This window comes from Pygocentrus nattereri, chromosome 27 (assembly GCF_015220715.1).
Source record: "Pygocentrus nattereri isolate fPygNat1 chromosome 27, fPygNat1.pri, whole genome shotgun sequence".
NCBI lineage: Eukaryota > Metazoa > Chordata > Actinopteri > Characiformes > Serrasalmidae > Pygocentrus > Pygocentrus nattereri.
In genome coordinates, this window is record NC_051237.1 from 934,531 (window position 1) to 961,488 (window position 26,958).

At 40.5% G+C, this 26,958-nt stretch overlaps 2 protein-coding genes across 3 annotated transcripts; one reads left to right on the plus strand and one right to left on the minus strand.

Moving 5' to 3' along the window:
- Positions 1-1,897: 1,897 nt before the first annotated feature.
- Positions 1,898-8,739, minus strand: srfbp1 (serum response factor binding protein 1). Of its 2 annotated transcripts, none has more exons than XM_017708676.2 (3): positions 8,616-8,739; positions 5,897-6,485; positions 1,898-3,688 (listed from the first exon to the last, which is right to left on the minus strand). In XM_017708676.2, exons 2-3 carry the CDS (start codon positions 6,461-6,463, stop codon positions 2,165-2,167), a joined length of 2,091 nt encoding a protein of 696 aa, XP_017564165.1. In that variant the 5' UTR covers positions 6,464-6,485; positions 8,616-8,739; the 3' UTR covers positions 1,898-2,164. The 2 variants fall into 2 exon arrangements, with proteins under 2 accessions (XP_017564165.1, XP_017564166.1); XM_017708677.2 differs by lacking the exon at positions 8,616-8,739 and adding an exon at positions 8,225-8,511.
- A 183-nt stretch (positions 8,740-8,922) lies between these two features.
- Positions 8,923-26,572, plus strand: maco1a (macoilin 1a). Its single transcript, XM_017708675.2, has 11 exons — positions 8,923-9,008; positions 11,804-11,945; positions 14,368-14,494; positions 16,903-17,026; positions 18,479-18,657; positions 20,618-21,140; positions 21,227-21,385; positions 23,201-23,383; positions 23,878-23,998; positions 24,483-24,657; positions 24,792-26,572. Exons 1-11 carry the CDS (start codon positions 8,923-8,925, stop codon positions 24,992-24,994), a joined length of 2,022 nt encoding a protein of 673 aa, XP_017564164.1. The 3' UTR covers positions 24,995-26,572.
- The last annotated feature ends 386 nt before the right edge of the window (positions 26,573-26,958 follow it).

Genomic DNA, 26,958 nt, shown 5'->3' on the forward strand with positions numbered 1-26,958 from the left:
AATGTCTAATATTTTGGGGAAGTGTCTGGAAAGGCTTTGTGCTTTGATCACACACACAATTATCCTACCATTTATTATTTTTAGGAACTGTCCTAATAATTTTCCTAGTGGGTAGTTTAACTTCATAAATACACAACTGCTCAAGGAAATCTATCCGGGGCACGACAGAGTGACTGAGCTCTTTCTTCTGTTCTACAGCACACTGGATCTGGAACGGTGTCCGAGTACAGAATCGGCTTCAGCTCAAGGGCTTTTACGTCCAGATTTGTTGTAACCAGAACATAGGAATCTTGTCCTTAATACACGGTCCCTCGATTTCAGGAGACTAACTTCAGACAAACTGCGCTCATCATCAATTACTATGTACTCTGATTTTATTTTTATCCAAAACTGACACCTGTACTAATGGAAAATACATTTTCAGTTCACTTCTCATTAGTAATATTCACTCTCCAAACAAAAAAACATTATTAAATGACTTAAATAACAATAATCACAAGTGCTAGATTGAATGTACGAGGAAATTTGCTATGTTTGTACACCGAGTCATATCATTTATGCCACACCAGTTTGGCTCAGGTGTAGCAGCAGCATTTAAACCCACTCTGAGTGCCCCTGTCCGCCTCACGCTGTTTACATAAATGAATAAATTACAATGTAGATCTGCCAAATGAATTCATTACAAGGTCACAATACAAACAAAACACTGGCTGACTGCTGATCTTGTGTTTTGAGCAAAAACCTGCTGATTCGGATCTTGGCCAGTTCTGATTGTGCCCCTAAAATGATCGACATAAAATTGTTTAGAGTACTTTGCAGATCTTTTGCAAATAATAGTTGCTTGAAGTCAGCGGTGGCTTCTCTGATGCGGCTTACCAGTGGTCTGTATACAGTGGTAAATCCTGCTGTATTCATCTCTATGCTAGTCTGACTCGGTCTACACCAGCGATTGCACTCTTCATCCACTGGACACTTTTCCTTTATGACTGAAATATTCTTCAGCCACCATCTACTATGGCCTTCTGTGGCTTGTCAGGTCATTTACTGTTCCTTAACTCCAGTGTTTCTGCTTCTTAATAAGATATAGTTAGTTTGGGTATACCTAATGATTTGGCTCTGCGATTTATGAGTTACTGGTTTTCATGCTGAGAACTAAACAGACTGCAGATTCAATAAAGCAGGGGTGCACAACTCGAGTCCTGGAGGGCTGGTATCCAGCAGTTTGACTGAGTGGGGAAACTAATACACCCTTTAAACCTGGAGGTTAACATGCGTTAAATCAATTGAACATAAAAGTCATGAAATTGTGCTGGAGGCATGAGAAGTCAATAGTCACCCAAATCTTTTCCGTCAACATGGTTCAGGCCCCAGTACGACTTACTGTGAAATGATAAAACCCAACAAAACCTCACGGCGTAGCTGAACACGGCACCATTGTTGTCCAGGATAACTGCCCATCATGTTTAGCCCCATGGTGAAGTTTTGCTCACTGGGTTCGTTTTATAGCTCCAGTTCTCAACTAAAGAAGCACCAAACATGTCTCAGTTGAGGTAAACGTAAATTCCTTAAATAAAAGCTCATAAGAGGAACCTTTCTGGGACTGTTGTGCACTTCTGTGTACACATACTGTCCCCCCCCTGCTCTTACACGACTGCCCTCTCATGACCTACGTAAAGCTTGACCACTGTTCACTCTCATTATTGCCCAATAGTGAGTGTGTTTACATGCACTTAATCTGATAACTGCAGAAAATCTGATTTTGTCAGTAATCTGATCAACATGTTTAGATGCATTCAAGTAATCAGATAATGGGGAAACTCCGGGTCTACATGAGTCGGACGGTAATCAGATTTCTGCTTTACAACCGGCCAATAAACTCACAGAAGACTCAAAACCTCCATAAGCATGACAGAACACATTAAATATGTTTTATTTTAAATTTACACAGACAGCTGCACTGACACCACAGAACAAGCCGTCTACAGGAATTAAGGAATATCATGGCTAATTAGAAAAACAGATGAGGGAAAACAACTCAAACTTTTCAGTAAAGTTTGCATCAACACTGAAGGACTTCCTATAGAAACATAGAAATATCTTAACAAATAAAAAGTCAGGAGTTCAGAGGTCCATCGTTGGTCTGGGAGATAAAACCCAGAAAATTTTAATCATCATCATCAAATCTGATCTTTTTCCCTTGGAAAGCTGTGATTTGAGACTGCTGCTCTTTCCTCTTCTTACTGGCTTCCCACGAGGGATGCAGGGCCTGTTGGGAATGCTGGGGAGGCTTGAAAGGTTTGCCAGGTGCACCTTTATAACTCTGGGTGCGTTTCTGCTCAAATGAAGGTTTGCCCATCTTTGCTTCTGCAGCACCTACCTGCCTTTGACCAGGAGCTTTGGGCCCAGCCGCTGAAGGCTTTCTGTCAGTTCCACGGCCCTGGCTTTTAAACCAAGTTGGTTTCCCATCTCTCTCTGCATGTTTCATCTGGTTCTGGAAGTGCAGAGGCTTTGGACCCTGTGGTTTCCCCTTCTGTGAGGCACCACTAGATTTGGACAGGGTGGAGCAGAAGACTGACTGCATTCTGAAGTCCTGCAATGTGCCCCTGGCCTCTTCAGCATCCGGTACTTCAGCAGCTGTTTTAGGCTTGCTGGTTGTGTCCTTTCCAGGTCCTGTGCTTTTCTTCATCTTCAGCTTGCTCACTTTGCCGAGGAAGAAGTCGTCATCACTCTCCTCCGAGTGAGAAGACTGTTTGTGGAAACGTTCCTCTGTGCTGTCATCAAAATACTCCTTCTCCTCCTCCTCCTCATCGGAGGACTCCAAGTCACTTTCTTCATCACCTTCTTTATCTTCTGGTTTCTTGGTTTCAGGTTTGAAGTCTTGGTTTGATGATGGTGGTTTCTTTACCGGTGTTTCTTTGGTTTTGGCAGATAGATGGACAATGCCTGCTGAAACTGGCATTTTGGCAATATTTTTTAGACTTGCTGAAGGTGCAGCTTGTTCAGTCACTCCTGCTTTTGATTTAGTGATGGACGTTTTCTCTTTTGACAATAATACTACAGTAGCAGGCCTGATGTCCTCTGGCAGCTTTACAACATGAGCCCTCTTTATTACATTCAAAGGCTGATCTTGGTCCATTTCCTTCTTGTTGTCTTCTATGTCATTATCTTCATCGCTGCCATCAGAAGCTGTCCCACCCACCACACCTTCATCTCCATCCTCCTCCTCATCCTCCTCATCTGAATCCCTCCCATCATCACCATCTTCAGCTATTGTCTCCTCTGCTTCCTTATTTTCCTCTTCAGCCTTTTCAGGCTTAGTCTTTTCTTTTTCAATAGCGTCTCGGACATCTTGGAGTTTTTTGATGAAGCGTGCGTGTGTGGCGATCCGCGCAGTGACTCTCTCCAGTGGACTGGACTCTGGGTTCTGGAACACTTCTTCCACATCAATGTTCCCCTGAAGGGCTGCTGTAGTAACATCGTCAGGAAAAAGATTCCTCAAAACGTTGACTTCCTTTTGAAGTCTTGCAGCGCACTCTTGGTTCCCTTTTAGCTCAGACTGTTCACCCTTCATCTTCTTCAGATGGGTAATCTGATGGGTGAGCTTCTGGATAATCAGCACCTTCAGTTGCTTTACCACCTTCCTCATCCTGACCACCTCAGCTGGTATGCTGTCTGTATGTGTTGATTTCTGTAAGCAAGATAAAATGAAAGAAAGTTGAAAATAGCAAGTAACAATATCCACCGCAGCAGCTTAGTTCTTAGGTATGATGTGTAAAGTATAAAGCCACTAACATGAAAAAATACAGTGAATTGCAGTTTTATTGTATACCACAGAAACGTGTGACAGTGTGAGAATCAGAGGCAACTAATCGAAGGAATCGCCGTAATCGACATCATCAATAACGGAAATATGTCGATTTGCATAGCACAGCATCACTATGGAGTAAGATGCCTAGAGAACATCTATTTTAGATAAGACACCCAGCAATGTGGTGCCCTGTAAGCTCTGCAAAATGGAAATGGCTGATCATTTGCACCACAAAGCAAAAGCACCCTGGAGCGCTTTGCCAAGACAGCGGCAATACAGCACCTTAAAGGTCACTGCACAGTGCGCTGTCGCGTAGTAGAGCGCTGCTATAGAACGGCAACAGGGAGAGCTGATAAACACCAGGTTCAAATTCATTTCACTCATATAAACTGAGTGGGATAAAACATTCCGCATCACTTCTCACACTTGGCATCAGTTTACTAACTTACCTCCTCACAGACTGGCTGTTTTGGAGCTGAAAGATATGAGCTGGGAAAGGCTAGGACAGTAACACTGGCTGAGCTAACTTACTGTAAGCATTTATCTGTTTACCTGAAAGACTGACTGTCTCTGTGTGGAAGTGTGGAAAATGTGGCTTCTGTGGTCTCGTGACCAGAAGGTCGCCGGTTCGATCCCCAGAGCCGACAGCACGTGACTGAGGTGTCCTTAAGCAAGACACCTAACCCCCAACTGCTCCCCGGGCGGTGCGGATTGGGCTGCCCACCGCTCTGGGCAAGTGTGCTCACTGCCCCCTAGTGTGTGTGTGTTCACTAGTGTGTATGTAGTGTTTCACTTCACGGATGGGTTAAATGCGGAGGTGAAATTTCCCCGTTTGTGGGATTAATAAGAGTCTCTTAATCTTAAAACTTAATCTTAAAGGCAAATACTGAGTGGTGCGCTATGACACCCTGAAGAATCGAACAGTGCTCGGCGTCATAGTATATTACCATGTAATATGATGAAGTAAATCCACTTTAAGTCGTGACTATTTTAAGTCAAATAAGGGTTCCTATGACACAGTGATAAAAACGAAAGTTTGGGGCACCATTTCACGTGAAAATAAGTGAAAATAAACACACATTCTCTACAGAGAACACACTTCTGCACATTTAAAAGCATAGTTGCTATTTATTTGTTGAAATTAACATGTAAATGTAGCCTGTTTAAAAGTTATGGCACATAACTTATTTATATTTTAGGATTGATTTTTTTCAGTATGTTAAACTCATCAAATAAATAAAAATGTGCACTAAAATTTGTGGAAAATTCCAGTATTGGCCTATTTTTCCAGCAATAAAATATATATTTTTTTCCCTTTTAAAGTCACTCATACCAACAACACACTCTCTCATCAAAGAGTTTTGTTTATTTATTTTTTGAAGACAGTAATAATGGACAATGCATAATCATTTATAAATATGAGAAACAAAATCTACTTTTTGAATTAATTTTAAAACAGTGGTTTTAAGGTCCAGCTGAACATTAAATACGTTTTTTTTTCTAGGTGAAAAGTCTATATTAGTATCTTTTCATAACCTAATGCTTTAAAACCTGGAAAGCCTGGAGATGAGACGGGGTGTGTGGAGCCGATACAACTTACAGAATATCATTTCAGTGGATTATGGTCCAGTTATGTTCCCTGACTAAAGGTACTGACATGTACTCTTAAAGGTCCCACCCCAGTGACAAGAGGGGAACTGCCCCAGTGACAGTTTCACACCTTTATTTCTGAGAGTGCAGTGAATGGAAAATCGCATTCAATTATTTTCTGGTTAATATTACTCTATATAACTCTTTACATCTACCATTTTTATGGAAAATATAAAAAGCCAGTTTTGGTCTGCTACAGTCAAATTTACTATGCAGATTTAGTGCGAATAGCCAGGCTGTGTGGTTATGTGAGAAAGTATTAGTGTAAATAAACAGTGCCTTAATTTGTAAGTGATAAAGAAACAGAAATGGGAAAAAATTAATTCCAACTGATTTTGGTACTTACACTTATGCATATTTTGTAAGTGGACATCAAAGAAAACAATAAAATGGGCGCTTTACTCATCTACCACTGTTACCATTCTCACACACACTAACCTCTTCTGCATCCTTCTTCTGGGTCATCTGAGAGGGACCACCATCTCCCTCCTGTTCTTTTTCATTCTTTTCCCCCGACTCTTCCATCTCCTCTTCATCATCACTGTCTCGTTCTGACTCACTCTTTTGCTGGATGACGCCTTTAGATTCCTTCTCTGACTTTTTATCAGCCTTTGCTGCGCCCGTTCTTTCTGCTTTGAAGGCTTCGATGGCCTTCTTGATGCTCTCGATTCTTCTGCTGAACTGCGGGTGTGTGGCCACGCGTGCTGTGGCTCGCTCAGAAGGGCTGGAGTCTTTATTCTGGCACACCTTCTCAAAGCTGATGTCCTTCTGCAGGGCAGCTTTGGTGATGCTATCTGGCGCCAGGTGCTTTAACTCGTGGATCTCCTCAATCAACCTCGCTATTCGCCTCTCTTTTTTCTCCAAGTTGGCCCCTGTTCCTTTCTTTTTCTTGAGACCTGCAATTTGTCGTGTGAGCTTCCGGATGACTAACACCTTCACCCTCTTCACCTCTGCCCTCATCTTGACCACCTCATTGCTGAGGTTTAGCGCTGCTGGTGCTGGCATGTTTCTCTGATCCTGATGAAGACTGCAGGGGGAAGGAGATCAGTACGTTAAAGTCACATCCATTAAAGGCAGATGACACCTGTAACTGTCTAATCAAATCCTTGCATCTCTCCAGTTGGCCTTTACATTGTTTAATAATGAAGGGAAATGGTCAATAATTACCTGTTGTATTAACTTGGGGTTTGTTTATCCTTGTACTTTGGTGGCTGGTTTGCTTACCGTTCACACTGATATATTTAACATTGAACCAAAAGATATAAATAAAAAAGTCATTATTTGGTCTGACTTAGAGGTTGGATAGCAGTGTTCTCATTCGCTGTACCAACAGAGAATTGGCACTAGTGTTCATTTTACTCTAACCAAGCCTGTCAAGTCTAAACAAACCCTTGTATTAAAGTCAACCTGAAAAGATGAAATTCTGGTTATTTTATCATCTTTATTCAAAGTGTATTGTCTTTTGCTCCGCCTCTAAAACGCCATCAGATTTTTGATTGTCACTGTGCACTAATTGTGGGGTAAAATAATATTAACCAATAATATCACCTCCTCCTCCCAACACCCCCACCCATCATCCAAAGAAAATGCTCAGCTAGCTCAGAGACCCAGAAGATTCTTCTTCTTCTGGCTGCTCCCTTTAGGGGTCGCCACAGTGGATCATCTGCCTCCATCTTGCCCTATCCACTGCCTCCTCTACTTTCACACCAACCATCTCCATGTCCACCTTCACTACATCCATAAACCTTCTCTGAGGTCTACCTCTTCTCCTTCTACCCGGCAGCTCCATCTCCAACATTCTTTGCCCAATATATCCACTATTCCTCCTCAACACATGTCCAAACCATCTCAACCTGGCCTCTCTGGCTTTATCTCCAAACTGCTCCACCTTCACCGTCCCTCTGATCTGCTCATTTCTAATCTTGTCCAGCCTCGTCACTCCCAACGAAAATCTCAGCATCTTCATCTCCGCCACCTCCAGCTCAGCCTCCTGTCTTTAAAATGTTTAGATATTGTATATAAATACTGCCAAGGTTTCAAAAAGTACTCTTCTATCCGCAGTCCATCTAATCCATATCTAACAAATAAACCGAAAAAGCAGCCCTTTTTTAATTGACTGGTTTTGTAATGTTATGAAAAGCTAAATAAAAATAACGTACATACATCTGCCAATTCCACCTACAGCAACTTTATTCAGGCTAAAGTTATACAGAGAGTGTCAGCCTGGGTGGCTTTCTGCATGAGATGCAATGCGAAGGGCAGCCAATCAGAAGACAGAACGTTTGAAAATCAGTCTTAAAGGCTTTTTTTTATTCTAAGGGATAAAGAGAAATAGTTTGACTTAAGGTGTACTAAAGGCACAGCTATACTGCTTTCCACTGTTTAAAATAACCGTGTGGTGGATCTTTCTCTTGAAACATTTTCTGTACGTTGGTGTTTAGATGACGTCCTGTATGTACGTTGCCTTGCACTGTTTTGATTGCTTTTCACTGAGGGATGGGAAGTACAAACAAGAGGCCAAGCAACGTGAAAACAACGCAGGAGGCTCTGCTTTTCATTAAGGCACATGGCAGTATGGGAAAGTAATGCGATTTGTGCACATTTCACTGTTTTCACTGCATTTCAATGAGAGCCCGTTTAAAGCACTGGACAGTGGAAAGCAATGCGGTCTCGCCTGCACTACATCCCAGGCCGATTTCATGCCATTCTCCGTTTTTCATTAAAGAAATGTGACGTGAAAACAATAACAGAGTGTCTGCTTTTCACCTCTGCTCGTCTTCTGCCCGTCACTGTGGGAAAGTGTCTCTGCACTGCAGTCACAGCTCCTCAGTTCGGCACCAACTCCCCTCCACACACTCGAGCCGTTAAAGAAAACGCACTTCATACGTCAAAACACGCTACGTTAAGTCGTTTAATCGCTGGAAACAGTCGTTTAAACGCAAAACAAGTACCACATCTGGTGTAAACCCCTCTCTGCTCAGTGATAAATAAACGTGGGCAGAGCGGGCGCCACGCCGTCCCACCCTGCCTCGGTTTATGAGCGTATTAGTGAGGCTTTTAGGCGTTCGTCTTACACGTCGAGGCAAACGCGGAGAGCTCATTTCCGAGCCAGATGAATCATACGCGAAAAGCTGAGCTTTAACGTGTCTTTACATACCTTTAAAGCGCAAACGTTACACTCGTGCGTGAAACACCTCTCGCCCAGGGAGCCGCCATCTTTCACTTCACGGACGTAAAGAGAAGGCGGCGCGTTGACGTCATCGCGCTCTCCAGCGTACGTTGGCCGAAGGGGGGTGTTTTTATTTTTTATGTCTTTGTTTCTACTTGAGCTGAAATAATGTCATCTTTGCGTCCGCAGAGTGATGCAGCTCGGCGTTAAGGCGCGTACATAATTCTCTTCTCCCCTCTTTATCGTAGCGAGCGCGAACGACTTCATTCAGCTCGACGAAGTTTATGGTGGGAGAATGAAGCGGCGCAATGCGGACTGCAGTAACGTTAAGCTCCGCCGTCCGTTAAAACGGAACCGAATCGCCGAAGGGATCCAGAGCAGGTACCGGAGAACCGGGGCTTTCACCTGGGAGGGAGGGGGGCTTTCACCGGGGCGGCATGACCTCTCTGAACCGTGCCAGCCTCCCACATCCCTCCACAATGCCAGCCTCATGCCAGCTGTCAAGCCCAGATAGGTTAAAGGTGTTACAGGCGCTTAGGCAGCGATCCTCCGGCCTGTCTGTCACAGCTTTAGCTTTAGCCTTTAGCTCTTCGCCCAGCGCTGGAATATCACTGACGACTGGCTCGCACAGGTTTGGTTTCACGTGTAAATGTCTTACTTGCTGGGAACTACGTGGCTTCTGTTGGAATAGCAGCCTTATTCAGGTTGGACCGGGGTGAGTTGGCTGCTGGCGTGTCATACATGGCTGTAGCTAAGCTAACGCTAGTGTTACTGCAGCCTATGAGGAGCTGACTGACCGACTGACCAAATGACCGACCATATGTTGGCACGACTAACTTTAGGACTATGTATCCAAACTGTTTTCAGAAATAGGGTTTAATTAGGCCATAAAGGGGAGCCCCACCAGTTTTTCCAAATTTCTGGATGATTCAGTCCCTGTGATGTAAACAGTCATTCAGAGTGGTTTGATATGAAACGGTTAATTGTACAGAAACTTACTGACTCAGATTTCCTCACAGTGGTGGTGATAGGAACCAGGGGTCACAATGTATACAACACAAGTTTAGCCATTTTATTTACTGTCCAAATCTTCCTATGAACCTACACGTGTCTTTTAAGTTTATATATGTGATGATGGTAGCCATAAATCTGAACAAGTGAGTTTTCTTTGGGGACTAGTTTGCCTTTAACGCCCTGCATGTACCCCTCCACTATAAATGGATTAATATAAGTTGATTACATTATGCGTTAGACCAAAACTTCACAAAGCTACCCTAAACAGTGTCGCGAACGTCAGGCCGCCTGCCCTTAAGCGTTTCGTGTAATATCTCTCTGTGAGGGATCTTTTTCAAGGCATTAAACTTCTCAGACATCTGGTTCCTATCACCACCACTGTGAACAGTTCTGACTCATTCAGTTTCCTAGAAATACGCATTTTGCATCAAATCACTCGGAATTGTTTTGTTGATATGTCAACCATTAAATTATGCAGAAGTTTTGAAAAGCCGAGGGAGTTCCTCGTAAGGTTACACATGTACACATTTGCCCCAGAAAGTATTAAGACTCTTTCATGACCATTGGCAGCTTAAATGAAGTTCTTTAGGTTATTATTTATAAAACGTTTAATAAAGTTATTTGCGTTACAGAGGAAACACTTTTGGCACAACTCATCAAACTGATGATAGACTCTTTATGTGGAGGAAACCTCAAGATGGATAGATACATAGAAAGATAGACAGACAAAAAGAAGAATAAATACAAAAATCCTGTCTACAGGCATATATACAAATAGAAATATGCAAAAATCTGCAATAAGATCTGTAGAAATATACAAAAATAATCCTTTTGGATGCACACCTGCAGAAATCTGCACAGAAATAACCAGCTGCCTTTTGAAAGAATGCTTTACCAAAGGAGAAACTGGTCTGTTTTAAATAAATACCACATGCTTTGACGTTTGTTTCCTATCACAGCGAACACAGTACATTTCTAAGTATGCAGCACACATTTCTTAGCACTTTTTGGGGCCACTGTATATGTGATGTTTATGCGTTCCGATGTTGGAAAAGATCTTAATTGTGGTCTAGCACACAAGAACAAGATCATCCGAACAACTGTCCCGGTAACTCAAGAACCTTTTGTGGACGGCCTCAAAATTCAGAATTTTATAAATATATTATGCATCGCGCAAAACCACTTATCAGCAAACAGACACTGGCATTGAAATATTGTTTGTCATTTGATAATGATATCCGGACTGATATGTTTTTCTTTAAAGAGACAAAAAAGAAGCACTTTAAAAAGCATCAAAATGACATATTTTCTGAGGAATTTACACAGAAACGTCTAAATGAAAAATATGTAAATATATTTGCTACTAATTTGAATGTCTTTTTTGATGGAGAGCTGCGACAAGTGGAAGTCTTTTTCTCTTTCTTCCATTTCTGTTACCTCTTTCAGCTGAAACCTGTGGACAGTTTAGCTAAGGAGAGTTTTTAAATCCAGGGGAAATAAAATAAGCCTCAGTTAACTTGGCGCAAACGTAATATAATGATTTCCATAGAAATGCAAGAAAGAAAGAATAAAACTAAGATTTTCTTCAGAAGACAATTACATTATGCACGATCAGATGTTGTGCTCTGCAATAAACAGAACATACACTTGATTCTGATGCATATATTAAAGAAAAAGACCTTTAAAAAGCTCTTAAGTTAAGCCTGAACCCTCTACTACACAGTTTCATTCTTTTTAAATGTGATGATGTCGCTTTGCTCATCATGTTTCTGCTCTCTCTCTCTGAGAGGATAATTGTGTCCTTGCTTGCACATTTGCACCTTTGGCAGTGTTACTTGGCACCGTTGCCCAGTTTTGTCCATCTTAGTGTCTGTTTGCTCCGAAATGCAAGTGTGCTGGTTTGCTGAGGCTTTTCCAGTGACATGTTCAGGCATGTTGAGAAGCTGCCTCGCAAATGAGGTTTAACTATCTTGACAATTCTGGCATGGAAAGGTTTTAACCACTACGCACAAGTTACTGCGCAGTGATTTTGTACGTGCGTCCAAGACGTCACTCACGTATAGGAGAGCTTTCTGAAATCATTCAGATACTTTGCAGGGCAAGTACTTCACCATTATATTGTGTTTGACTCTGATCTGTCTGTCTTCCCCTTTATTTTGCAGCACCTTCCTCTACCTGAAGTTCCTTCTGGTGTGGGCTTTGGTGCTGCTGGCAGACTTTGTGCTGGAGTTCCGGTTCGAGTACTTATGGCCCTTCTGGCTTTTCATCAGGAGCGTCTATGACTCTTTCAGATACCAGGGACTGGTGAGTGCCACTTCTTCACCAAAGCAGGAGACCTCAAGCGCAGACCTTGAATTTGTTCCTTGATTTTCCAAAAAAAGGAAGAAATCTCCAAATGCTGGTGTTTTTCTTCCTCAGTTCCATAAACCAACAGTGATGTTCACTGCCATTGTGGTGGTGTTCACATTACCAGGATATAAAAGTCAGAGAAAAGGCAGGCGTCGCTGCATCTGTCTTAACATTTGTTTACATCTCAACGGAATGTGAGTTGTTTCATCACTTGGACCGAGGCAAATACATGTGTATCATAAGGAAAGCACAAGACACTTAAGGAGGTGTAGGAATGCAGTGAATATTCGATAAAACGGGAAACGTAGTTTGAATAACTTGGACTTTTACCCACATCCGCAGTTTTTATCCATCTGATGGAAATCAACGTTTTGTTTATGATGCTGAACAGTAACGGGTTAGTTAGCTCAACAGCAGCTCATCTAAAGAGAGCAAGATGATCTGCATGTCACAAAAAAGTGATGATGCAGGTGTGGCTTTTTTCACATCAGTCAAATGTTCCTTTTCAGTAGTCAGATATCGGGCTGTCGAGACTCCATTCCTAATTGTCTGTGTTAGAGCTGACAGTGTCATTTTTAATCACCCAGAGCACGTTTTCCTCCTGCTCCATACTGCTAGCTAGCATGGTGTCCGCTGCATTTGTTCCTGAGAACAACAAAAACAACAACAATAATAATAATAATAATAACACAATGTTGATTTTTCATTTAATAGTTAAAGTGAAACTTGTATTTTGAGCTTTCCTTATTTTTACAGAATATTTGAATATTTAAGAATGTTCGAGTACTTGATTGACTAATTGAAGATGAAAATATTCAGTAGTCGCAGCCCTAATTACATGACGTAGGATCTATTAACCTCTTCAATTCCTTGAGACCACCGGTGCTTCCAAAACACACTTCGTCATGTTCTTCAGAACGTTCGTATTTCATAAGTCACATTCAGAAGGTGGGCGTCGTATGAGGCTGGAACTGTCTTCTTTCCAATCAAATAGATGGGTGATGTAATTTTAAACCCGTATAATATTTTATATACCCTTATTTTTTTCTACTGAAAGTCCACCCATTTTTTCACAAATCTGGGCTGTAAACTATAAACAGATGGCACCTCTTCAGTGGTATACTGTAAATATTTCAGAAGTAAACGAAGTATATAGTAATATGTGTGATCATGTTCTGGGGAACTTTTACGAAATAAATAAATACAAAAAAATGACATTTATTTCATGCAGTTACTGAATAATGTGCCTTTTTTTTTGTCATGTAAATTCAGATTTAAGCCAATATATACCCTGGAGAATAAAAAGAACTTGTGCACAAAGAACAATAAGCCATTTAGAGGGAAGTACTGAGTAGATATAGTGTGTATATGAGTTTGAGCTGCGTCTGTCATCTACTGGAAGTTTACCTCTTTGTTTACTAACACTTATAGTTGAAGCCCATAGACAATTTTCCCTTGCTTCTTTACTCTTACAAGGATATTGTGATACAGGTCATACAATAGATGTTTATGACATTAAGTAAACCACAATATAAGTGGGATTGCTAAAGTCAATTGAGTATTATCACTTTGTAAAGAGTTTGCTAAGCTGGCTTTACCTAGTTAGGCTGCTAATGCTAATGTTATTAGCATTTAGCAGTCCCTTTTGATATTGTCACTATACCCATTCCAGTTGTGTCTCAAACTGGTGAAAAATGAGCTAGAGCTAGAACCCTAGGTTCTGTTGGTTGCTGTTTGGGTCAGAGCGTGTTTCAATGCCCTAAATTTACACGGCCCTTGTTAATAAACGATGGACTCTAAACCTTCATTATGTGTTGGCTCAGATATTCAGGAATAAATATTTACACTTTACACTGTCTTTTAATTGAGTGCCATAAAGCTGATGTATTTGATTCAGAAAAATCAGAATGTGAGAATTTACTCTAAACCAGTTGTAAAAAGCACTTTGTGTGCAGTAAAATTGCATTAAATTAAAAATAACCACTTTTTAAATAAAGATTATACCTTTGGTAAATCAATGTCAACTGATCTATAAAAGTCCTGCTTTTTGATCACTATTATTCTAAGCATTTATTGGTGGCTAATAAAGGTTTGCAATTACAGCCAAAGTTTGCAGCACTGCTTTCCTGCTAAGTGTTTTTTTATGTATTTATTTTTAATATAAACATATGTAAGCATGAGATTTGTATTTAGCTATAATTGTTAGTGTGTGTGCAGAAGCAGGATGCTGGGTTAACTGAACGCCTCGGGTCTCAGAGATGACAAAACTAAGCGTGTTTACGAATGTGAAATTGATCCAGAGCTCTCTGAAATTCTATCAAAGTGCTTTGAATACAAATATATTTACATTACATCCTTTCTTCTTTCTCCTGTTCAGGCATTCTCTGTGTTTTTTGTTTGTGTTGCGTTCACATCAGACATCATATGCCTCCTGTTCATCCCTATGCAATGGCTGTTTTTCGCTGCCAGCACTTATGTTTGGGTACAGTACGTGTGGCACACAGGTGAGTATCATAAGCTTTTAATTTTTTTTCTAATCCTGAGAAAGGTTGGGCAGTCTAACAGTGTTTATTGATGTCACCATACTTTGTCAGATTAAAGCGCTATGCTTTTTTGAGTAGTCTATATTGTGGATATTGGCATGCTTAAGTAACACTGACCAACTGCATGTTTCACAACAAAGAGAGCATAATTAGCCCTGTTTATTTGGATTTAGTGCAGTGCAGATTGCAAAACATAGTTTTTGATAGTGTTTTTAAATGTGACACTACTGTTTTTATTTTTTTTGTCTGTTTCGATATATAAAAACTCAGGAAACCTACATATTGTGATGCATATATATATACTGTAAAAATATCTTTTGTGATGTAATAGTGTTGCCACGTGTCATCATCCCATAAATTTTCTATTCAAATTTGGCAAAATGCAAATTGACATGTTTTTAGAGTGCATTGCCAACTACTTTTTAAAAAAAATGTTATTTATTGATTATTGCAGGATTACTTTGCTTGTCAAATTAGGTTGCGATGCTAGATCTTTTCCCCAGGCTATTTTCGAATATATTTGACATTAGCATATATCTATCTAAAATGCCATTTCATGGAAAATAACAAAAATGCTTTCATTTCAAGCTCAAAACCCCTTATTAAAGATTTATATGTTCAGTCTATAATTAAGAGTTTCATAATTAGAAATCATCTGCAAAATCTGCTGTAGATGAAGAGGAGATGGATTTTTTGAGCACTGTTGTACAACGGATCACTTTCCTGGTTGTTAGGATTGCTCATGAAAGAGAGCAATAAAGTGCTGATTCTAGGAGAGCTTCCAGTGAGCAGCCTCATTCACTGTGCCTGAAGCTGCTGCGCTGATAGCCACCGTGGACGTGTGCCATCTAGCAAGCCTGAACAAGTGGATGCTGTCAGGAAGCCTGAGGGGTTGTTACCAGTGTTAGCAGCTTGAAAGTGTTTTATTTGAAGTCACTGGGTCACTGAAGAAAAGTTAATGTATTTTCTACAGAGGTGGACAGTAACTAAGTAAATGTAATTTGTTACTGTACTTAAGTAGTTTTTTCTGTATCTGAACTTTACTTAAGTTTCTCCGTTCTGGGCGACTTTTTCCTTTCACTCCACTACATTTCAGAGTCTAATATCCGACTTTTTCCTCCTACATTTTGAGAAATCTGTCGTTCCTTTTGGTTTCTGTGTGTATAAAAACGTAACATGTCAAAACGAAAGAAGCGCAAAGCCAGAGCACCAATCAGGGCCCAGCGGTCACTTTGTTTAGAGCTGGTTTTGACCTGTTGGTCATACCGACCCAGTGCAGCACGCGGTTCAACGTCAGCGCAGCAACGTAAAACTTTGGGAGAGTCTGTTCAACATAAATGATGAACTAACCTAACTTTGTGTAAATAGAGCTCAATATAGAAATATGTCCACATATGCAGTCGAGACTGACGCGGCTTTTTTCTGAATTTCTACAAACACCATTTCATTTTATAGTAAATGAGTTTGGGCTGGTTTATGTTTATGAACAGACGCCTACAGATCAACATAGTAAAGGAGCTCATCTGTGATCCTGAGTTTAAAGCCAGTTTTTATTCAACTTAAACTTGGAACTAAGTTGTAAATAAATCTGAAACTGAAACTTTGCTTGTGTGTAAAAAGTGATTTCAGAGCCACTCGGTTCTCCCTGATGGAAACTGTTTACCTTCAGTGTTTTGTGCTTCTGATCATTTTAATAGACGTCAGCGTCACTAATTAATGACGTTCTATTAAAAGACTGGTTTACCAAGAGAGACGCTGGAGGACTTTCACCTGAAATGAGTTCATGAAGCCAGTCTGGTTATAAAAATGATAACAGGACATCAGAGCCAGAATTCCTCTTTTAGTACTTTTACTTTATACTTAAGTACATTTGAAGGTAAATACTTTAGTACTTTTACTCCAGTGGAGGTCTAAAGGGAGGAACTTCTACTTTTACTGGAGGAATATTTTACCTTGGGGGTCTCGACTTTAACTCAGGTACAGGGTTTGTGTACTTTGTCCACCTCTGATTTTCTGGACTGTAGATGGATTTTTTTAATTTAGACTCTTATGGCTCAGTCTGCTCACCTCTAAGGGATGCACTGGAATGCTTCTGCTAAAGATTCTGAAGCCCTAAACCGCAGGAGGATGGCCAAGACAACAGTGTTAGAAATAATGATCCTGACTGTGTAGGAAGTTGGTGAAAATGTCTCTTTAAGATGAAATAAAAAATCTTAACAGCATGCAATTCTTGATTTCTGTAAGTGTTGTCAAGTTTTCCCGACAATGTCAATGTTAATGGTTATTATGAATGATGGCAAATGGAAATCTTTGATCTGCCATACAGGGAATGAATTTGGTTAATGGTCTCTGTGTTTGTGCTTCTACAGAGCGGGGGGTGTGTCTGCCCACGGTGTCTCTGTGGATACTGTTCGTCTACATCGAAGCAGCCATTCGGTTCAAAGACCTGAAAAATTTCCATGTTGGCCTGTGCCGTCCATTTGCTGCTCACTGGTAAGGTGTTCTGATGCCTTTGAGTTACAGCTAAATTACATAATAGTGGGTATACATTCCCTGACCTCACAGTGATTTGGTTTTGTGGGAAGCAAGTTGGTGCATCAGAAATCTCAAATTTAACGATCGTTTAATTTGGTTATTTTGGGGGGATTTATTTTAAGTACCCAGGCTACACAAATGCGCCTGGAGCAACTGTTTGGGGGACAAAATAGTGGAAACACCACATTTCTCAAACTTGCTCATTTTATCATGAAGGTGCACTTTGTAGGTTTATAGTTACTAACAATAGTTTATCTGTTGCTGCACAATTTATCAGCTGCCCGCCATGGAAAGGAATGATCATAAGCTCACCAGTGTCTTCTTATTGTTTGAGTGGTGGATTATTCTCAGTACGGCAACCAGAAACAGTGATCCTGTGGTCAGAAACTGTCCACTGATGAAGGACTATAGAGCAACTGACAACCTAGCAGAGTATTTCAGTGGACTAAATTAAGCGCTTGAAAAAAATTTGGTAGCAAAGCCAGTTAAAGTATATAAAAAGAAATGCACAAATTCTGTAGCAGCCCTGTGGTTTGTTAATAAAAGTAAAGTCGGCTCATCGAGACACATCGGTGGTGCTTGTCAAAAGTGGATACAGTAAGCATCACCACTGCAAAAGAAAAATCGCTTTAGATGATCATACTGGGGATGCACTGGTGGCACACACGCCACCACGTTAGTGTCACTGCTGTGCTCAGGATGCTGTATCTGGTTAGTGGATTTAGTGGTGATCCCTTTTCACTGATGAATAGAGAGGGGGTGGTTAAATTGTGCAGTAATAGATGGGATGCAGTTAGTAACTGTAAACCTACAAATTGCACCTAAATGGTAGGTGCACCTGATAAAATGGCCAGTGAGTGTGTTTCATGTGGTGTTTCCAATATTTTTTACACCATCTGTGTTTACACTGTAGAGGGATATGGACAATAAGAACAGTATACCAACGTTTATTTGTCTGTGTTCAAAATGTTTGGCTAAAAAATCGAACATTCTGATTCTGAAATCAAGGCAGTTGAATCACCACCTTAAGGATGGATGAACCATCATGCACTGATTTATTTATTTATTTATTTATTTATTTACACGCCTTACATAACTATGTTTTGCATATCACTGCTGTCAGAACAAAACCTCATATCTCCAAAACGATAGCTACACATGAGAAGCAAAAAACATACTTTACTTTTAATGTAAGTCAATGGAACTAGAATTTTCTCCGAGTCGTTTTCTTTTGGTCCATTCTTCGTGAAATTGACAGACAGTCTAAAGGGCAACAGGCACTTTCATATTATGTTAAAAACTGAAAAACAACAAAAGTGAGGATATGATGCAGCAGTGATATGCATGTTTCATGTTTTAGAAGATGAATTGTGTTGTTTGTTTGTTTGTTTGTTTGTTTGTTTTTTAAAGCATCGGCTACCCAGTGGTGACGCTGGGCTTCGGCTTTAAGAGCTATGTGAGCTATAAGATGCGCTTGCGGAAACAGAAGGAAGTGCAGAAGGAGAACGAGTTCTACATGCAGCTCCTGCAGCAAGCACTGCCTCCAGAACAGCAGATGCTACAGAGGCAGGAGAGAGAGGCAGAGGAAGGTAAACAAACAAATGGATCATATGGTTGCATGTTCATTTTTGGGGTCGCTATCTGTTTATCACAAAATAAACAGAAGTTGAATTGCAGTGCAGTCTGTAAGTAATTGGATAGTGTCTCAGTGTTTGTTGTTTTGCCTCTGTACTCCAGCACACTGAATCTGAAATTAGACAATGACTCTGCAGAATGTCAGCTTTAGTTTGGGTGTATTCACTAGTGGATGAACATAAAGGGAAAGCGATTGGACTGTTTAAGAATATCTTAAGTAAATTTGGCCTGTTTATTACTTGGTTGCTTATGATGTCTGCCTGTGACCCTCAGACAGCAGAAGCTGGATATCTTCTCTGATGCTCTGCCAGGCCTGTAATGCAGCCATGTTCAGTTCTTTAGTAGCGTTTTATCTTTGGCTTCATCTTCAAGTAGTTGAAAGGCATGGCCAGCGTGGATCAGCTCCAAAACTTTCCAGATCCAGGAAGTTGGTTGCTGTGGAGTATGGTTCAGAGCAGCATCTTACTTTCTCATTCTGTTACTGTAGTTCTTGAGGTTTACCAGTGATTTGTATCTTAAGCGGAATCTTCTGAGGTTATGCTGGTAAATTCTTTTTTTGGCTATCTTTGACACCTCTCTGTCTACACCCTGGGTTATGATCTTTTTTCTTTGTGATTAAAAGTATTTTGTATCTACTACTATAGACCTTCATGGCTTGGAAGGCCAGGAGGTTTACCATTACCAAAGTAGCAAATGTCTCTTGATGGTCTTCTTTACTGACATCTTTGACACTTCTTTGGTCTTCATATTAAGCAACAGCAGCATCAGAACCCAGATATAAATGAACCTAATGATACACCAGTGGCAAAGAAACAACTTGGCATCCATTTATGATTTTTTTAAAATACGCAGCTATGTATAAAAACACCTGTGATGTGTTCAGTGTAGATATGAAACCCTTAAATTGAAGTAAATTCCTTTAAAGGGTCCATATCCTGCATTTACCATGACAATTTTTCTACCTCTTTTTTTTCAGCCCTTAGAATTGAATAAATTGTATTTGTTACTGTGTCTTTAAGACTGATATATTTGCGACTTCCCATCTGATTGGCTGCTTCATGCAAAAAGCAGTCATGGCTGAAACACTTCTTATAATTAGATTCAATAGGCAGGTCTAAACTGATATAAGCTGAATAGACAGATGTATGTAATTGATTTGTTTTTTCGTGACATCACAAAAACATGGAATTTAAAGGAGGCTGTTCTTTGCCGCTTAGTTATCAGATATGGACTGTAGAGTGAATGGTATGTTATATTATATTATGTTATTACATTGTATGTTAAAAACATGGTTTTCCACAATTTGGGCCATTTAATATGTGTTATTCTAGAATACAAAGCCAATAAACAACAACAGCTTATTGATCACTCTGTTAAACACCAAAGCAGTTATGTAATAATAGAAGTTATTGTTACGTAGTGATATTACCTTGTGTTAAGTTTAGCTATGTGTTCCATAAATTACATGTATTTGGTAAAACTGGCCAAAATGCCCATTCTCAATAGATTGAAGTGGAAAAGTCTCCATGCATGTGTAGCTGCCAAACCAGTCATTGCAGCGACATAGGATGAGCAGCCAACAAGCCAGGGTCCAGGGCTGCTGTCCTGCTTTCCATTAGTTTTTTGGTTGACGACTTTGTGAAGGCATTATTCTTTCTCTTATTTCGGCAGCGTTTTCTTTTAATTTTTTTTTTCTTGGCAGTATCTGTGATATGGCTGCCAAGATGTCCAGAAGTGATGATGACTCAATGGATACACAGATTAAAAAAAGAAAAAAGTGCTTAAGTTTGGATTTTGGATGGCATTAAATCACATTATTTTTCAGTAATTGGTGATGAGAAAAAAAAACAAAAAAAACAGTGGAACATTGTGTTCTTATTCTCCAAACTGATTTCTCCCTCCTTCTCTCTATAGCTGTCTCTAAAGGCATGTTGGAGGCAGATTCAACGCTGCTGGCTCAGAACGGAACTCCTGGTACTAAGAAACTGCCGATTTCTTTCCCGGAGCTGGAGCATCGGGAGCGAGGCAAAGAGGGCAGCAGTGGCAGAGACAGGGACACCAAGAAACAGCAGCAACAGCACAGTATAGGAATAAACAACAATATCCTACAGACTGTGGACTCTAAGCTGCAGGATATTGAGTTCATGGAAAACTACCTGAGCAGCAAGAGACTCAACAGTGAGCTGGGAGGTAGTGCTGAGAACCTGCTCATCAAAGAGGATTTGAGCAGCACAGGTGGAGGCTCCTCCTCGAAACATTACAAAAACTCCTCCCCCCGCAGCCACAGCTCCACCAATGGCAATGTGCCATCCTCGTCCACGTCCAGTAGAAGTGAGAAGAAGCAAAAGGGTGTAGGGAAAAACAATAGCACCCATCGAGATGTAATGGAGAACTATATACCCAACAACCAGCTCAGTAAGCCAGATACTTTAGTGCGGTAAGTGGATTCAAGTGTAGTTTGCACTACACAATCTTTTAGTTGGTTTTGGTTGTTAATGGTACATTCTTTATGTACATGTACAGTCTGGAGCAGGACATAAAGAAACTGAAGGCAGACCTGCAGGCGAGCCGTCAGGTGGAGCAGGACCTGCGCAGTCAGATTGGCTCTCTGGGCAGCGTGGAAAGGAACATGCGTTCAGAGCTTGGTCAGCTCCGCCAGGAGAATGAGCTGCTGCAGAATAAGTGAGAACTCATTGTGCTTTGACATCTAGTTGTTAGGACTGTCTACATTTTTTGTGTAGTTAATCATGAGAAGTTGTATTTTTCTTATTTGCTCCAATTTGACCTCTTATGGCTATATGAGTGGACAAAATAAGCATCATCAGAATGAAATTATTATCAATTATCAATAATTATTTAACGCTATTTTCGTCTTAGTTTTCTCCACAACATTATTTTCAGCTTAATTTTGTGATTTTCATACAGTGAACACAGAGAGAGCAAAAGTGACTGCATGTTCCAGCTCCTATTTGGTTGTAGCCTCTCCATCTCATACCCCTACATCACATCTTGTTTTAACAGGAGATGGAGTTTCCACTTTGCTGTTGCTTTCGGTAGTATGTGAGTTGTTAATGCTCCACAGGTCTCCTGTGAGCACTGTCCAGTCTAGTTTGCAGAAGGCATCCTCTCTTGCTAACTGTAATGATATTAATCAAATCGCTGGCATCAGTGGGGTGCAATGCTTTAAAATGATGCTTAAGACTCAGTGGGACTTGCCATTAGCTGTCTTTGAACAAGAGGACTGCAGTCGTGGAGTTACAACAAGTTTATGTTAACAACTGGGCTTCAGGCTAGAACTGCAGGTGATTTGATGGATCAAACTAGGAATATATGTTAGGATGTGATGAATTATGTTAATATGCTTTCCTGAGCATATCGTGGATATCGTCAGTACTTCTACCACACTTATAACTGCGTGTTTAATTACAAAGAGCGTTTCATCAGCCCTGTTTAATTGGAATTATTGAAGTACTGAGTGTGAAACATGGAAAAATATCATTCACTCATAAATTTTTATAGCGTTTTTTTAAACGTGGTAATACTGTTTTTTTGTTGTTGTTCATTCCAACTTATGTGATGTTAGGAAAAAAAATGTATCAAAAGTATTTTGGTGTTGTTGCAATATTGCACACCCCCAGTTACAAGCATAAAATGAATCTTTGTCATTAATAATTTATCATGTCTACTTGTTAATAGCTTTGTCTTTACCTTTGACACCACTAGTAGTTTTCTTTCTTGCTAGATAATGTGGGGATAAAGAGTGAAGTGAAAAGTTTACAGTGATTTGGCAAAAAAAAAATATATATATACTCCAGATTACACTATTTTTGCCCTTTCAGCCCAAAGTTTGAAAGAAGTTTCTCTAGTTTGACGCTGCAGCTGCAAGGCTGAAGAAATGGAAGCTTATACCCCAATTAGCATCATGCAGACTACATGCCTAAATCATTATATACTTAATTAACCACATTATTTGAGTCATTTTAGTTGACTTTCTCATTTGGTTTCCGAAACTGCACAAAATACAGGATAATAATGTAATAGTGGACAAACTATGTCGCATAGCTAAAAACAGTAGCAGCCATATTGAAGCCTAAATTTTGGTCCAGTATATCATACAGTGTCAGCAACCACATCAACAACATAACATGGTTTGTGGTAAGCATTGATGGTTTGCAGGATGCTATTTGGTGTACATAAGGTTCAGTTAGTTCTTAGCTCCATTGTAACTCCAGTGCAACACTAAAGAACCAAACTGATCGGCATCTGATAAACTACATTTGGTGTGATGGGAAAATTGTGTAGAATTATGTTTTTCATTTCACCAAGCTGTTGCCTTTTTGTTTTAAACACTAACATATAAAGAATGTCATCTCACTGTGAGGAGCTGTCTCTGCATAACATATTGCATAACATCTTGTAAGTGTCTGATCCTTTTTTGAGTCTACCATGTCAGCCTGTGCTTGTGTTAATAGTGCTTTGTGTATGCGTCTTCATCAGGCTTCATAATGCGGTACAGGCCAAACAGAAAGACAAGCAGACCATTGTTCAGCTGGAGAAACGTCTGAAAGCTGAGCAGGAGGCACGAGCAGCGATAGAGAAACAGCTAGCCGATGAAAAGAAGAGAAAAAAGCTGGAGGAAGCAACAGCTGCCCGTGCTGTTGCTCTGGCTGCTGCTTCCAGGTAAAGCCTACGCAGAGCATGACATAGCCCTGCAAACTGTGATGGAGGCGTTGGTCTGTTTTCATACATCAGTTACATTTTCTGCCAACCTGATACTTTTCCTTCTCAGCAAATTCAGACGGGTCCTTCTTGAAGTTAATGTAGACAGTAGAAACAGAATGTAATACAGAGGAAATTGGGACTGTTTTAGATTGAAAAGTACTAAAAATAACTACTGCAAGGCTACTTTGTATGCAAAAGATGAAATACTAGTTAGTATTAAGTAGTCTGTGCTGATGTAAGCATGTTGAATATTTGATTTAACCCTCAAGCAGTAAACAAGCGTCACCGTGTTCATGAAGTAGCTGCAGATGCAGTTGTTTTGCTATTGGGAGCTGAGTCGGGACATATTTTCCCCCAGCTTTTCATTTTCCCTGTTAGTTTTTTCCCCTGCATTAACTGTTGTTGACACCTGCATGGTGGAAGACTCACTGCATGTTCTCCTATCATAACAGAGGGGAATGCACAGACTCTCTGAGGACACGCATCCGGGAGCTGGAGTCTGAGTGCAAGAAGCTTTCCCATGATGTCAAATTTAAAGAGGAGCAGCTTCGAGAGCTTGAAGGCAAAGCACAGGTGAGCTGCAGGCATTTAACCACCAAAGCTTTGTCTGGTCCACTTTTTCCTTACAGCATTAGATTGTGCGTAAACTGTAGATACTGCTGTGCTTTTTGCTGATCATGCCATCATTTATAAATTCAGAACGTCAGTTTAACATGCCTTCTTCAGTGGAACATTAGGGGGAAAACTACATTCGGGACAATGTAATTGGCTGAGTTCCCATTAGAAATGGATATTACAGCAGAGTTCACTACTTTGTAGAGGTGATATAGTGATTAACTGATGCACTCCCCCTCTCGTCATGTTGAGACAGTTGGCAGTGGCTTTAATAAATGAGTCAGAAAGCTTCATGCATGTCTGAAGAAGCCTATTCAGTTTCCCCTTCATGAATTGGTTGGGTTATTGAAAGGGAGTAAGGTGCAAACATAAGAGATGTAATAAAGTTCTCATGTGTTTCTCCATGTCCGTGCTCATCCTTCCTCTTTCCACTACCTGGCAGGAGCTGCGCAAGTATAAAGAGAATGAAAAAGATACAGAGGTTCTCATGTCTGCACTATCAGCAATGCAGGATAAGACCCAGCACTTGGAGAACAGCCTTAGTGCTGAGACCAGGATCAAGCTGGACCTCTTCTCAGCGCTGGGGGATGCCAAGAGGCAGCTAGAGATTGCACAAGGTTACACTTCCTAACTTCCTAAGGGAAAAAAATAAACCTGACAAGTATTTCAAGTTCTAACACTCCGTTAAGCATGCAAACTGTCTGACTGTGCTGTCTGACTCATGCTTACTTTCAAATGTGTTTGTGTGCAGGTCAGATCCTGCAGAAGGACCAGGAGATAAAGGAACTAAAGCAGAAGATAGCAGAGGTCATGGCCGTAATGCCCAGCATCACATATTCAGCCGACACAAACAACATGACCCCTGTCACGCCTCACTACTCGTCCAAGTTCATGGACACCAGTCCCTCCAGCCTGGACCCCAACGCCTCTGTATACCAGCCATTGAAAAAGTGAAAGCTTTCCCCTCCCTGCCCTCCGTTTTGTCCTCTAAATTGACCAGGCTCAGTATCTGTACCTCTTAAGAGTGTTTTTACACCCCCTCACCCCTCTCAGTAATCTGTTCTCTGTTATTGGTGAATCAGGAGTCGGAAAAGATAGGAAAAAAGGGATGTTATGCTGACTAAATCTGCCCAGTTTGGATTTTAGGGTTGTTTTGTAAAGCTACCAGAAAGCTCAGCCAAACCTTTTCCGCAGTTAAGCCACTACAGTCTGTGGCACTTCTGTGTCCCCTCCCAGTTCCTCTGTTAAGGTGTTTCTACCTTTCCCCTCACTTTTGTGTTAAACATAAGGAATTTTAAGTGCCAGAGGAAAGGCAGGATGTTTTTTTTTTCTTCATGGCATGTTTAATGAATGTAAAAGAAAAGGAAATATTACTTCATGTTTGGTTCTTTTATTACCATGAGATGAGAGTATTCCTGATTGACGACACAATTTGTTTATCCAGATGCTGTGACTGTTGAAAGCATGTTTCGGTTCAGTTATGACCATAGTATTGTAATTCTGTCAGTGTGGATCAGGAGACGCGATTGGTTTTGTATTATTATTCATCTTTGGAAATTGAAATGCTCCGTTCTGCCCCGACACTGTCTGACAAGTCCGTAGTTCACCTGCGTTCCCAGTACGGCGATGCCGAAGTTGAGGAAGCGGTTCAGAAGAGTCTGATCGTGATGTTGTATTAATTGATTATATGCTGCATAAATATTTGAGAATGTTGTATTTTGCGGTCAGTGCAAATCCTCTTTATTACCGGACCAAATTAAAATAGAGTTTAGACAATATGCAGAGAGCGGAACATGCACAGTGTGGGTAGCTGATCTTTCCAGTCATCATTTTACGCAGTGCCTTGAATCTTTTCCGTTTAAAAACACAACAACCCGGATGATGTCCTCCCTGGATCGGCTTGTGCCCATTATTTCTCTTTTCAGTTGCGGTACTTCTGTTTAGCTTCCCTGATGTTTTATTTGGCCATGAATTATAGATGTCCTGTAATGGTCACTGAAATCAGGCTTACTTTTGTTTCGGTGAACAGTGGTCCTCCGAATCTACGCTTGTTTACGACTTGTTTACGACATTTGTAAAAGTAAAAAAAAAAAACTTGCTGAATGTTTTCATTTCAGAAAAGCGTGCCAAGTACGGTCCCCATCAGCACCACCACCATCATCATCATGTCAGAGGTAGAGATATCCATTGACGATAGCTTAAGTTACATGTGACAAATGCACTGTATGTGTTCTCTTAGTGCTGGCAAGATTGGCCTCATCGTCTGTTACTTAAAAATCAGCCCACTTTATGCTACTCGCATCCTTTACTTCACGTTTTCTTAAATGATTGCTCTGAAGTTTGCATCATGCATCAAGCTCGTTTGGATTAGATCTTGTTTTGCGACAGGGATGATTTGTCAAATGTTGAATTTTTACTGTTCCCCTGACTTTTTTTTTTTTTTTTTTTGAGAAGTATTTCTGTGGATTGCAGTGGCGTTGTTTTGGGGTCTTTTTTTGTAAACTTTGTGAAGAGTAAAGAAGAAAGCAGTTATTTCTGGTTTGCTGTCCGTTTTATTTTTTTCTTTTAAAGTTGATGTGAGCAGGGAATCATAACGTATTTTCCTTCTGTGATATCACCTATTTGTGAACGAAGTATGGTACAAGAGAGTCTCATTTCTTTTCAACGATTGGTAGGCGGGGTTAATATTTTGCCCACCTACTGGTGCAAAGTCATGTAAACAAAACTCAAGTGGTTTAGAAGTGGGGAAAATTCATTACATTACAGTCAGCGATTACGGAGAAACTAGACTTTTGTTTTTTTAAGTGATATCATGCTCAATATGACGAGGCAGATAAACTATCAAGGTAAAACCATCTATTTTAATTCCAGGCTTAGAGATAGCAGTGCATACAGATTTATGGTCAAAGAGTATTTTA